This window comes from Podarcis muralis, chromosome 3 (genome assembly GCF_964188315.1).
Source record: "Podarcis muralis chromosome 3, rPodMur119.hap1.1, whole genome shotgun sequence".
Lineage (NCBI taxonomy): Eukaryota > Metazoa > Chordata > Lepidosauria > Squamata > Lacertidae > Podarcis > Podarcis muralis.
In genome coordinates, this window is record NC_135657.1 from 16631384 (window position 1) to 16644561 (window position 13178).

The 13178-nt window shown below is 42.3% G+C and overlaps 1 protein-coding gene across 1 annotated transcript in view; it reads right to left on the reverse strand.

Annotated features, from left to right (window-relative positions):
- The window catches only part of SOS1 (SOS Ras/Rac guanine nucleotide exchange factor 1), a 43809-nt gene that overhangs the window by 23703 nt on the left and 6928 nt on the right, over nt 1-13178 (reverse strand). Inside the window, exons 2-9 of the mRNA XM_028724962.2 lie at nt 11246-11371; nt 10564-10695; nt 6497-6661; nt 4192-4401; nt 2982-3125; nt 1748-1858; nt 1566-1664; nt 280-407 (exon numbers count right to left, since the gene is read on the reverse strand). Of these exons, the coding sequence (XP_028580795.2) occupies nt 280-407; nt 1566-1664; nt 1748-1858; nt 2982-3125; nt 4192-4401; nt 6497-6661; nt 10564-10695; nt 11246-11371 (1115 nt within the window). The remainder of the gene's footprint in view (nt 1-279; nt 408-1565; nt 1665-1747; nt 1859-2981; nt 3126-4191; nt 4402-6496; nt 6662-10563; nt 10696-11245; nt 11372-13178) is intronic.

The following is a 13178-nucleotide window of genomic DNA, read 5'->3' on the forward strand; positions in this document are numbered from 1 at the left end:
TTTTTATTTCTTAACAGCTAATGAAAAACTTTTTTTCTTGCTGCTTACCAGAAGATTCTCAAGATGCATTCACTAGAAGTGTACAAGGACACACACATATCAGAGACTCTGAAAACAATAGCTATCTGGACTTTGATGTCACTTCCTTTGAAAAAGTAGGCTTGCCACAAACTGCTTTGTTCATTGTTTACTGAAAGAGGAAACTGGAAAGCCTGGCTTTATAGAACAACAAACCAGGCTAAAAGCGAGGGGTGCGGTGGGGGGTGGAAATGCATTTACCTAAGTCTTCTCTTTGCAAGACTTTTTGAGCATATCCTTTCCATACTACTCTGAAGATTAAGTAGGGCTGTAATTGCTTGCTTCAAACACTCTTTGTCCTCTTGATCTTTGCTTTTCTCTTCTAATTGCTATGAAAGTAAAAATAATAGTTAATACTTCTACATAAGTTTACAAATCAGATTTCATCCTTCAGCAGCAAAAAAGTCCCTTAAGAGATCAAATACAGTGGTACCTCGGGTTACAGACGCTTCAGGTTACAGACTCCGCTAACCCAGAAATCGTGCTTCAGGTTAAGAACTTTGCTTCAGGATGAGAACAGAAATCGTGCTCTGGCGGAGCACCAGCAGCAGCAAGAGGCCCCATTAGCTAAAGTGGTGCTTGAGGTTAAGAACAGTTTCAGGTTAAGTACGGAACTCCGGAACGAATTAAGTACTTAACCCGAGGTACCACTGTAATATGGTAGCAATCTATGAGAAGGGCTCATGAAGCCTGTTCAAGTGTTCACATTCCATGATAGTACTGAGACACTTACATAGAGGCTGTCAACTGCTATCAGTTTAAGTAAGAGTGTTGGAGAAAGGAGACTAAGAAAGATAAATGGTTGCAAGTAAAGATGCCAAACTGAGGAGTCCAACATCTAGCTTTAATTAAAATCTAGGTGCTCAGTTTTCAATAGCAGACTGTTTCCAGTCTATAACTTAAGTGTGTAATTCTACAACCCAGTGTCTAAGTTGTGAAATCCCCTTCCCACAGAGGCGTTTCAGACATCTTCATTATGTTTTATTCTTTGTAGGCTTAAGAAGCACATTCATACCCCTTTAACACCCAAGATATACAACTCACCCTATTCTCTTGACTGTAATTTGACTTTTTAAAATCCCAGATGCATTTGCCTTGTGCCTTTTACTACCATGTAGGTGTCAGATCAAAAAGTTTTAATCCCTTAAGCATTTTAAGGCCTCCTATTTTAAACACTGGTTTTGTAGAAAAAAATCACTTTGAAGTTTAACTGTTTTATTTGATTTTGATTTTTTTTGGTATCTTGTTATGCCTTTAATTATATCAACCACCTTGGGACAAGATTTTATGAAGTGTGGCATATGAACACCATAAATTCATTTTTACCTATATCAGCACTCTACTTGCTAATTGTGCACTGTTCTTCAGAAAAACCCCAGTGCCAAAAGCAAGATCACATGACAATATAAGTGGGCTGCAAATGCTATTTAAAATTAAACGTAAAATCTTTGAAATATTAGATGCAATCATGTCTACCACTCTCTTACCTTTAAAAGTTCAAAATAGTGAAGGCAATGGTAAACAGGAACTAGAAGCAGTCTGGGTAAAACATACTGAACAGCGTCTTTAAAACCATCTCCTATTGACTAGAAATGAAAAGATATTTCAGTTTCACAAACAGGTCCAATTATTACATAATTTGCATTGTAAACTTTACTACTTAACATACCTGTAAATAGAATGCTGCACCAGGCTTTGACAGTAGGCTAAGAAAATGGTCATGAAAACCAGTCCGCAAAATATCTTGAGTGTACGATTCATAAGGATCAAATGCTAGCTCCTAAATAAAGGATTTTAGAATATTTCAGTTTACTCAAACACTGTTTCAATGCTATCATGCAATATACAGATAGGTAGGTAGATAGATAGATAGATAGGAATGTTTACTGCCTTATCTTAATTTGGGAACCCAATCAATATTAGTGCATACCATACCAGAAACTGGCCAATGCACCAACATTCATTGGATTCCAATTTGTTTTGGTCATTAGCAACTCAGTGGAATAGGGAGTAAAGCTTATATGGTAGAACAAAACAAAACAAAACACAAAACAAAACAAAACAACACAACACACAGGCTCCTGATTGCAACGGAAATTAATCACTCAGGTTATTAATATACAATGCTTAAGAGTATAATTAAATTAAATTATATTATATATAGATAATAATAAATAGATTATAAATGATATAGAAGTTATATATATAGAAATTAATACAAACTAAGACAAAATGTTTGAAAATAAAGCAACCTACGTATGACAGAGTTTAAAGCAGGCTTCCTCAACCTCGGCCCCCCATATGCTTTTTGCATACAACTCCCATGTTCCCTAGCTAGCAGGAACAGTGGTCAGGGATTATGGGAATTGTAGTCTCAAAACATCTGGAGGGCCGAGGTTGAGGAAGCCTGGTTTAAAGCAACTGGATATAATTCACATATGAACTAATAAGTAGTATTGTCTAATCAATAAATATTTGGAGGTGAGAAGAGATTTTTTTTCCTTAAAGATTATATACCGAAACACACTAGAAGTAGAAGAACATGCACAGCTAGCTGTGTAAATGGTAACTGGTTTCTAACAAGTAATCTATCCCTCTAAGTCATGCAGTTGAAATTTTTAGCCAACATAAACTGCTTAGAGTATGGCATTTGTTGTTGTTGTTGTTTAGTCGTTTAGTCATGTCCGACTCTTCATGACCCCATGGACCAGAGCACGCCAGGCACTTCTGTCTTCCACTGTCTCCCGCAGTTTGGTCAGACTCATGTTTGTAGCTTCGAGAACACTGTCCAACCATCTCGTCTGGCATTACGGATATATTTTATTGCAGTTTATAGGATACATCTAGAATTTATTAGCAATATGTAGCATATAAGCAACAAATCTATAAATACAATTACCTACCTCAGCTAAATCTTCAAAACAGCTTCCAACTAAGGGATGGGGACTACCTTCATCTGTCATTTCTACTGTGTCTTCAATATGGCCCAACAACTTCACACTAAGTTCATGAATATCTGATATTCGACTGAATATATTTTCTACATCCTGCAAAAATAAATAGATTGATAAATAGTAATTGGAGGTGGGAGTTAGTCAATCAAAGCAAGAATAAATACTGCAGAACCTGAATAATACAGATTTCATGGCGACTATTTAAGACATAAGAAAAAATGTACAAGTATTGGCTTTCCTAACAAGCACTCACTGTTTGACTAAAGAAAAATCTCTCCTGCCCTCTCCCCAAGTTATGCGCAGATGTGTCTTTCACTTGGAACCGGGGCTCTTTAGATCCCAACCCTTAATTGGATTGATAATGGCACATTAGAAAATCCATGATACCTGTAATGAGGGCAGGTTTGAGGGGGTAACATCCTGTTTCAGGTCTCCAAAGAGGCAGAAGCAAGCTGGTTTACATATAACCATGAATTAAGATGTAAATCAGTCTTCAGGAATTTGTCCTGCCAGTCACTTGATTGTCTGATAAAGGTTTTAAGTGAAATACATGCATGTATGTATGTATGTATGTATGTATCTGTGTGATGGCACCTGTAACCGGATTGACTATACTAGCACCTCAAATAGCATTTATACAAATGTTTTCAGGGTTTAAATTTGAATGTGAGGAAGGATGCACTCACTAGCTTTACATCCTGTCATACAGGCAAAGTGAATGTCTGCATTGAGGAGCCTGCTTTATTTGTGCATGCTCTCTGCATTTTTCACAACCTTGATTCTGCAGGATTCCAAATCATACAATGACCCTTACACATGGATGGCAAGCTACAGACGTTCAGCACTAACTTGTGGGTGAGTGCAGAGACAGGCTGTTGAGAATATGATGGAGTGGCTTTGCTTATTCATTTATTAAATGGATATGCTAACCTTCTGTCCAGGGCAGCAATGACCACATTCCTGCTTCCACCACCCACCCACCCACCCACCCACACAGTAGAGGATACATGAATTTAAGCTTGTAAACAGGGCTACAGTATTTTTTGGTTTTCAAATGCTTATGCTCATTAAGTTTTTGTGCTAAGGCTGTACACGACTCAAACTGAATAGGCTTTTCCAAAACAATCATATCAAAATAAAATTAAATAGCAGTACTTACATGACCTGAAAACAGCTTAGGGTTGGTAATAAAAGGTTCTCTAAAAACTTTTATTACAAGATTTAGTTCTCTTATATATTGTCGAACCTCTGCCATGAATGACTTTACAAGATCATAGTAGGTTTGTTCTCCAGAAGTAGAGGGTTCTTCATCAGATAAAGTCAGCGTACTAATATCCTCTACATCCTGATGGAACATATCCATCAACACCTATTTAAATAAAGATGGGGGAAAGTAATAACTTTTGAGAAAAGATGTAATCGAAGTTAAAGCGAGCCCTGGGGAATAAAACTGTTACTAACCAAGCTGAAATCAAATATAGAAGAAGGCAAGCTGTGCTGTGTATGATCCCAGTCTCTAGGAGACTGGCAGTCATACATCTAAGTTTAGGTTGCTTCACCTAAAGTCGTTCAAAGTACCTAGTGTCATGACCATAAAGGGAAGAGAAAAATCTAAATTCTATATTCCCCAGACTTAGTCTTCTAAGATACATTTGCTACTGAGCTTAATTCAAGGTTTTCGCTATCGGTGTACAAAACCCTGAACAACTTGGGCCCAGGATCATTGAGATCTTCGGAGGCAGAATTATTCATAATCCCGTATGAACAAGAAAACCACCTGCGGCACAACAAGCAGCTGAGCAGGCACCACCCCTGCTAAGTTCCAGATGCCAGGTTAACACAGTTTTACTACAGAAGGGTTTTGCACTATGAATGGTGATTTGCGTTTTTTTACTTTCTGATGTTTTAGCTTATTATTACCGTATTTTTCACTCTATAACACGCACCCGACCATAACACGCACGTAGTTTTAGAGGAGGAAAATCCGTAGGCATGCCACCCATAGGCATTTCCTCCATAACACGCACAGACATTTCCCCTTACTTTTTAGGAGGAAAAAAGTGAGTGTTATGGTGCAAAAAATACGGTATATGTTTAGGCTTTTGTATATTGTATGCTTATTCTTTCTGTAAGCTGCTTTGAGGCATATAGTGAAAAGTATATATTTAAAATTAATAAATGGAAATCCAGATATAATTTAGCTGAGGGGTTCACTATGAATATTAAACTGTTAGAGTGTGAATAATTAGGCTACAGAAGTTCAATATTGACTGAAGCAAAAGAAATTCACCAGACTCCATTAGATTTTTTTTTTAAAAAAGGGTAAAATCCAACATCACACGTGAACTTTTTATGTGCAACAGGACTTCCCCTTTCCCCCCAGCATTGCTCAACTCTGCTCTTGTGGGTTTGGGGCTGCAGAGAGTTGGGGCGGGAGGAGGCACAGAGGCAGTGAAAGCTCCACTACACAAGTGAAAGTGCCTTCCACTGGAGGGTTAAAATTTGATGTCAATAAATCTCACTTGTGACCTGAGAAACTGGAGAAATTTAATATAGAAAATGGAACAGATTCTCTTCTTGCCCAGATATGGGCTGGTTTAATATCTATTATTGTATCTATTATTGAGCTCCATTCATAACAATTAATCAGTATGCAAATACCATTAATCACTGAAACAATAAAGGGGCAAAGGAGGCAACTTCTGCCTAATCACCCGTGCTCTTGCAACCTCTTGAAAATCTGCTCTAAACAGCTGGAGGATCCTGCAGAACAGCATGAGAGATGGCAGATCACAGAGTACAGGTAACTTGCATCTTACACAAAGGTTCCACGCATAAACACATAAAGCCAGGAACTCTGGGAACCGCCCCACCCCACTAGGTGGAGGGCTGCTTACACGGATTTGGGGAAGATGTGCAAAGGCTCTGGCAGTGTCCCAAAGCCCTCCTGCTGCTTTCCCAAAGCAATTACAGCTTGAGGGCGGGGAGATAAATAAATGGGGAATGGGTTTCCTCCTTTCTCTATATATTCTGCCTCACTTATGCAATTGCTTAAGTAAAACAAAAGTAAGATGCGAGTTACCTTAACAGTGGTACCTTGGAAGTCAAATGGAATCCGTTCTGGAAGTCCATTCAACTTCCAAAATGGTTTGGAAACCAAGGCACGGCTTCCGATTGGCAGCAGGAAGTTCCTGCAGCCAATCAGAAGCCATGGAAGTCGCTACGGATGTTCGGGTTCCAAAGAAAGTTTGCAAACCGGAACAATCACTTCCAGATTTGAGGCATTCGGGACCCAAAACGTTCGTCTTGCAAGTCGTTCGAGATCCAAGCTATAGCTGTATATCATTTCCCCCCTTCCACTCATGCAAGATCAAAGCCCCTTCTGTTTATGGACCCATGTTGTTTGTGGAAGGACTCTTCTGGATCTAAAACCTTTAGTAATTACAAATATAAATTCTACCTACCTTATCAGCACACATTGCCACCTTGATGTCTTGTTTTGTAATTTCATCATGTCTAATATTCCGTACATAGTTCCCAACCAACTTTAAGATATCTGCAGAAATGTATTCTAATACTGCCACTATGTAAACAGATACTTGGTGGTCAACTTTATAGCCCAGAACTTCCTGGAAGAGAAATAACTTATTCTAGTATGTTGGGTTACACAAATGCACCTAATAAATTCATGCTTTTAAACATCTACACCAATTTGCTCCTGTGTCATATAAGCATGGTCATTTTTAGACAGCTAACAACAATGTAGTTCTAACAATAATGCTTTTGCTGAAATGTTGAGTTACTGGTGACAGGAGCATCATAATTGTTAACACCACACAAAGTACCGTATTTTTCGCCCTATAAGGTAAAGGTAAAGGTACCCCTGCCCGTACGGGCCAGTCTTGACAGACTCTGGGGTTGTGCGCCCATCTCACTCAAGAGGCCGGGGGCCAGCGCTGTCCGGAGACACTTCCGGGTCATGTGGCCAGCGTGACAAAGCTGCATCTGGCGAGCCAGCGCAGCACACGGAACGCCGTTTACCTTCCCGCTGGTAAGCGGTCCCTATTTATCTACTTGCACCCGGGGGTGCTTTCGAACTGCTAGGTTGGCAGGCGCTGGTACCGAGCAGTGGGAGCACACCCCGCCGCAGGGATTCAAAGTCGCGGCCGCCACCCGATGGCTGCGCAGAGCTGCCTGCTGTCCCGGGGCGAGCGCAGCTCTGCGCAGCCATCCGGAGCGGGGCGCAAAGTCGCGCCCACCTCCCGATGGCTGCGCAGAGCTGCCTGCTGTCCCGGGGTGAGCGCAGCTCTGCACAGCCATCCGGAGCCGGGTGCAAAGTCGCGCCCGCCTCCCGATGGCTGCGCAGAGCTGCCTGCATTCCGAAGCCTGGGGAGACCGGTGCAACTTACCGCTGGCCTCCCTAGGCTTGCGGATAGCAGGCTGTTCTCGGGGCTGGGATTGGGGGAAGCTCGGGCCTCCCCCGCGCCAGCCCCACCCCTGGGGGGTAAATAAATTTTTTTCCTTTATTTCCCCCCCCCCAAAAAAAACTAGGTGCATCCTATGGGGCGGTGCGCCCTTTGGGGCGAAAAATACGGTAACTTAAATATATTTCTTATTAGTCAAATGGCACAGCAATTATTATAGACTTGTATCCAGCCCTGTGTTCTGCAGTTGTAAAACGTGAAAATATAATGCTGGGGATCATTAGGAAATCTAATGAACATAAAACATATACCGTATTTTTCGCTCTATAACACGCACCTGACGATAACACGCACATCGTTCTTAGAGGAGGAAAACAAGGGAAAAAACATTCTGAATGAAACAGTGGATGTATCATTTTTGTGCTTCATGCTGTGGCCACAGACATGTGATCTGATGGTGAATTTGGGGTGACCCAATGCAAAGATCCTGAGAATCCCTGTGGATCCATGCTTTGTAACCATGTTTTTGCACCATTGCAGCCCCAGGCAACAGTGGGTGCGTGCTTTTTTTGGTGCAGGCTGTAGCCATGGACATGCTATGTGATCTGATGGTGAATTTGGGGTGACCCAATGCAAAGATCCTGAGGATCCATGTGGATCCATGCTTTTTAACCATGTTTTTGCACCATTGCAGCCCCAGGCAACAGTGGGTGCGTGATTTTTTTGGTGCAGGCTGTAGCCATGGACATGCTATGTGATCTGATGGTGAATTTGGGGTGACCCAATGCAAAGATCCTGAGGATCCATGTGGATCCATGCTTCTTAACCACGTTTTTGCACCATTGCAGCCCCAGGCAACAGTGGGTGCGTGATTTTTTTGGTGCAGGCTGTAGCCATGGACATGCTATGTGATCTGATGGTGAATTTGGGGTGACCCAATGCAAAGATCCTGAGGATCCATGTGGATCCATGCTTTTTAACCACGTTTTTGCACCATTGCAGCCCCAGGCAACAGTGGGTGTGTGATTTTTTTGGTGCAGGCTGTAGCCATGGACATGCTATGTGATCTGGTGGTGAATTTGGGGTGACCCAATGCAAAGATCCTGAGGATCCATGTTGATCTATGCTTTGTAACCACATTTTAAGTGGGGAGCGAAGGAAAAACAAAGAAGGGACATGAGAGGGGTGTGCAGAGAAGCAGCTGGCTAAGAATGCTGGAGAGGGATTTAACGGGTGGGAGGCAAAAGTTCCCCCCCCAAGCCAGCCATCTCTCTCTCTCTCTCTCTCTCCCTCCCCCTCCCCCCCTCTCCCACTCCCTCTCCCCCAGCAGTACCGGAGCACAGAGACGACACTTTCCCCTCTGCTTGCCTGGAGGGGAGGGGCTTTCCCTGCTCTTTGTTCCGTTTCAGCAATCACAGCAACGAAACAGAGGAGGGTGGGCAGTAAGACCCTGAGGCAGAATACAGGAAAGCTGCCACTTCCTCTTTTCAGGTTTCCCTTCTCCGTGACTCGCGATTTGACTTTTGCTTGATTTTTTGGCTCCAGGGACCACACATTCGCTCCATAACACGCACAGACATTTCCCCTTCCTTTTTAGGAGAAAAAATCTGCGTGTTATAGAGGGAAAAATATGGTAATACTGTTATACAAATCTATATTTGTATAACTTGGAATACTGTGTTGCCTCGTGTCAAAAAGGTTGCCTCACGTAAAAAATGATATTGTAGAGCTGGAAAAGGTTCAGAAAAGGCAACAAAAATGATCAAGGAGGTGGAGCAAATTTGCTATGAGGAAAGATTACAAGATTTGGGGCTTTCAGTTAAAAGATGAGTAAGAGGGGACAGGATAGAGGCGTACAAAATTGTCCGTGGAGTGGAGATAAAGAAACAATTTTCTCTATGTTTTGCTTCTCAAAACGCTAGAAGTTGGGGATACCCAATCAAGCTGAATGCCGGAAGATTCAGGGGAGACAAAAGAAAGTTTATATAAACTATGGAATTCACTCCAACAAGTAGTAGTGATCCCCACCAACCTGGATGGCTTTAAAATATGAGACCAATATTAACACTTATGCCTCTGAATACCAGTTGCTGGGATCTGCAAGTAGTGAGAATGCTGTTGGGCTCAGGTACTGCTTGCAGGCTTCCTACAGACAGCTGGTTGGTCACTATAAGAACAAAGTGCTGGACTGGATGCCCATGGCCTAATCAAGCAGGTATTGCTTCCAAGTCAAGGGAAAGACTCTCCTCCCTGGAAGAGAGGGGAGTGGTTGTGGGCGGGAGCCCAAGCTCTGCCCCTGGCCGGGGGCCTTAGCCCCCACCCCTCCTCATCTGGCTGGTGCCCACACCCACCGGAGGCAGCCAACCAGGTGTCTCCGGGGGGCGTGTTTAGCAGCTTAATGCTGCAGCTCCAGCTCCGCCTCCTCCTCAGTCGTCGTTGGATAGCATCATTAGTAGCATTAGGGATTGGTTGCAGCTGTGAGGGTATTGGCGGCGAGCCCCTTTGCGGCTCGGGTGGCGGTTAGGCATTGGATTCATGTGTGTCAAGGGCTAGGTGTGGCCATCGCCTATGCTATCTACCGTGGGTTATTCCGTTATAGGAATCTGGCGGTCGTGTATTCCGTCCGATGCCTGCTTGGCGGGAGGCCATGGCACGACCCTCGGTGACATCAGGGGTGAGCCTATAGTTGGATTAGCATCAACAGGCTCCACCTACTGTTGAATAAACCCACCTCCTATAGTCATCCAATGCCTAAGCCAATACCTTTTCACTGCTGTAATCAATAAAGTTGTGGCCTTTTCTTGCCCATTAACCTTATATCACGTGTCCTTGTGTGTTTATTTCACATAGCGGGGGTCGGGCCCTCGATCCACAAGTGTAAGATTGTGGCAGTCAAATTACACCAGCTAAGATTTATTGAATTCTAGTTAGATCTGTTACTAGCTAGGATCAGAGATTACTTTAATAAGATTTATAGATTTGAGTGAAATCTAGGTACAGTGGTTTTTAAAAATCTGTCTTTATAGGAAGTAATTCAGCTTTGAAGAACAAATGGGTAAATTCTGCTAATTTTGCAACATTTTATACACTCAATTTAGAATACTTACTTTTAACAATGGGTGAATTTTTTCTACTGGGAGAAATAATGGATTTCTTCGCTTCCTCTTTTCAATTGCAGACTGTGCATCAGCTATTGCCCACTTATCAATAGGATGGGGAAAGCTTTTTTGTACACGATCCTTTTAAAAAATAGGAATTGCAGCTAAATATATAATCAGCACATAACATTTTTTTTTACAATATCTTAAGTCACTGAAAGATATCTAGTTTGGTTATGGAAACATTATTAATTTGTGTAAGAACAGAGACATTAATAACAAATCTATATATTTGCTAATAATTTTCCAAACTTGTTGTTTGTTGTTTAGCCGTTTAGTCGTGTCCGACTCTTCGTGACCCCATGGACCAGAGCACGCCAGGCACCTCTGTCCTCCACTACTTCCCGCAAACTTACTTCCAAACTTATCACCCCCCAATAAAAGGTCAAAATCAGAATCCTCATTATTAATTAATTTATATGCTTCTTTCCCACAATATATTTGTACCCAAAACAGCTGACAAGGTATCAGAATAAGGTAATAATAAAAGATATAGAAGAACCAAATAATTTAATACAATATTGTAAACAAAACAAAGTGTTAATAATCCAATGATGAATGACTGAATTAATAATATATCAGCGGCAGCAAATAACAGTAGTGCATAAATAGCTACAAACTCTTCTTGTACCTCTACATCCAGGAAGCTTCTTGGCTGAGCTTGGCATAACATGTTCAGCAACTGCAGTATTAACTCCTCAACATACTGCAAGGCATCTTCAGTAGATGACAGCTTAGGGTGGACTTGCATCTGAACCTACATTCAACATAAAATAAACAAATGCGCATATCATACAAAAGTTCTCAAGAGCATCTTACAAGACTCTGAACACAAAAAAACCAATTATATACTTTCCTTTTAAAATATGAAACTGGGTGGGGTCCAACTGTGCCAGTAGAAGCAACAAAAATTCTCCTGTCTCTCCTTTTATTGTATTACAATTTGAATTCTATGCAAATCATATAGCATCTGGCACAGTACAATTGCTACAAAACATTAAGTGGTCCACGTTGTCACTCAGCAATTTTCAAGTGGTTAATGAGTGTGGGTGTGGGGTGTGAAACTGGGAAACCACTGTGCTGCTGCATAGAGCCCGATGGCTCCTCTCCAGGTGCAAACCAGATAAACAAACCAGGAAGCCTTGGCTTCAAACTATGTTTGAATGAAGGATCATCATCTGGAGAAGCCATGATCAGCAAGGTTGGCTAGTCACTGTACTTGTTTGGAAAAAATAAACCACAAACTCTGATTCAAACATAACAGGAAGCACCAGCTTCTTGGTTTGTTTACTCTACTTGCACCAGGGAGGAGTACTGTACACCAGCATGCTGTTTGTTTACACAATAAACCAATATACGCCAGAAGTCTGACTTATCATTACATGCTAACAAGGCCATTGTCTAAAAGATACTTAGCTTCAATTATCAAGTTTCATTTTGAGTCTCATGGATGTCAAAACTGAAGGTCTGTGCAAACTGAAACAAGCCCAAGCTCTTTCTACATGTTAGCTGATCTTTTACTTTGTGTGCATTCACTTTATGCAGAAGAGACAAGCGAGAAGAGGAGTCACAGAACGGCCTGATTTAGACCTAATGACAAACCATCTGACTGAATGAGCAGGTGCAATCTGAGCTTGTGCATTCCTAACCCCCTCTAGACATGCAAAGGGGAAGAGATGAGATGCTTCTGTTTGCTGTTTGTAACCATCCAATCCTGTTTTCTCTTAACTGAGGGGAACACCCTAAACAGATTTGGCCCTGTATACCTGAAGGAGCGTCTCCATCCCCATCATTCAGCCCGGACATGAAAGTCCAGCTCCGAAGGCCTTCTGATGGTTCCCTCACTGTGAGAAGTTAAGTTACAGGGAAACAGGCAGAAGGCCTTCTTGGTAGTGCCATCCTCCCTGTGGAATGATATTCTTGTGAGGAAGCTGGTAAAATGTGGCTTGAATGAGGTAACTGTTAGGTGGATTTGTAGCTGGTTGACTGACTGAACCCAAAGAGTACTTAATGGTTCCTTGTCATCCTGGGGAAAAAGTGACAAGTGTTGGTGCCACAGGGTTTTGCCCAAGGCATGTTGTTGTTCAATGTTTTTATAAATGACTTAGATGAAGGAATTGAGGGGATGCTCATCAAATTTGCAGATGACACCTAAGCCCAGGCAATGTATTGATACATTGCCCAGGAACGGATTGGGAGCCAGAGCACAATAGCGCCTTCACCTGGTGGTGTATCGCGGGTAGAACTTGCCTGCACCTGACTCCCTCACTGAGCTGGGTGCTGGTGGTGGAGGGACTCCCTCTGCTGCCAGCGCCTGGTGGGAGGAACAAGCGGCGTCCACTGGGGCCGATGTGGCTCATTCCTCCCTCCACGTGCTGGGCTGAACATGGTCACTAGATGGTGCCCTTGAGTCACAAAAAAGACTGGTGATGGTTTAATTTTGAATGCTGGCTAATTCCGTAAGTTAAGCAAGTGTTGAGTGAAGCAACACTGCATATTGTGTTAGGATCCAACAGTGTCATGGCCTGTAAGAGAGGGGCTGCTGGCTATAAACAACACCTACA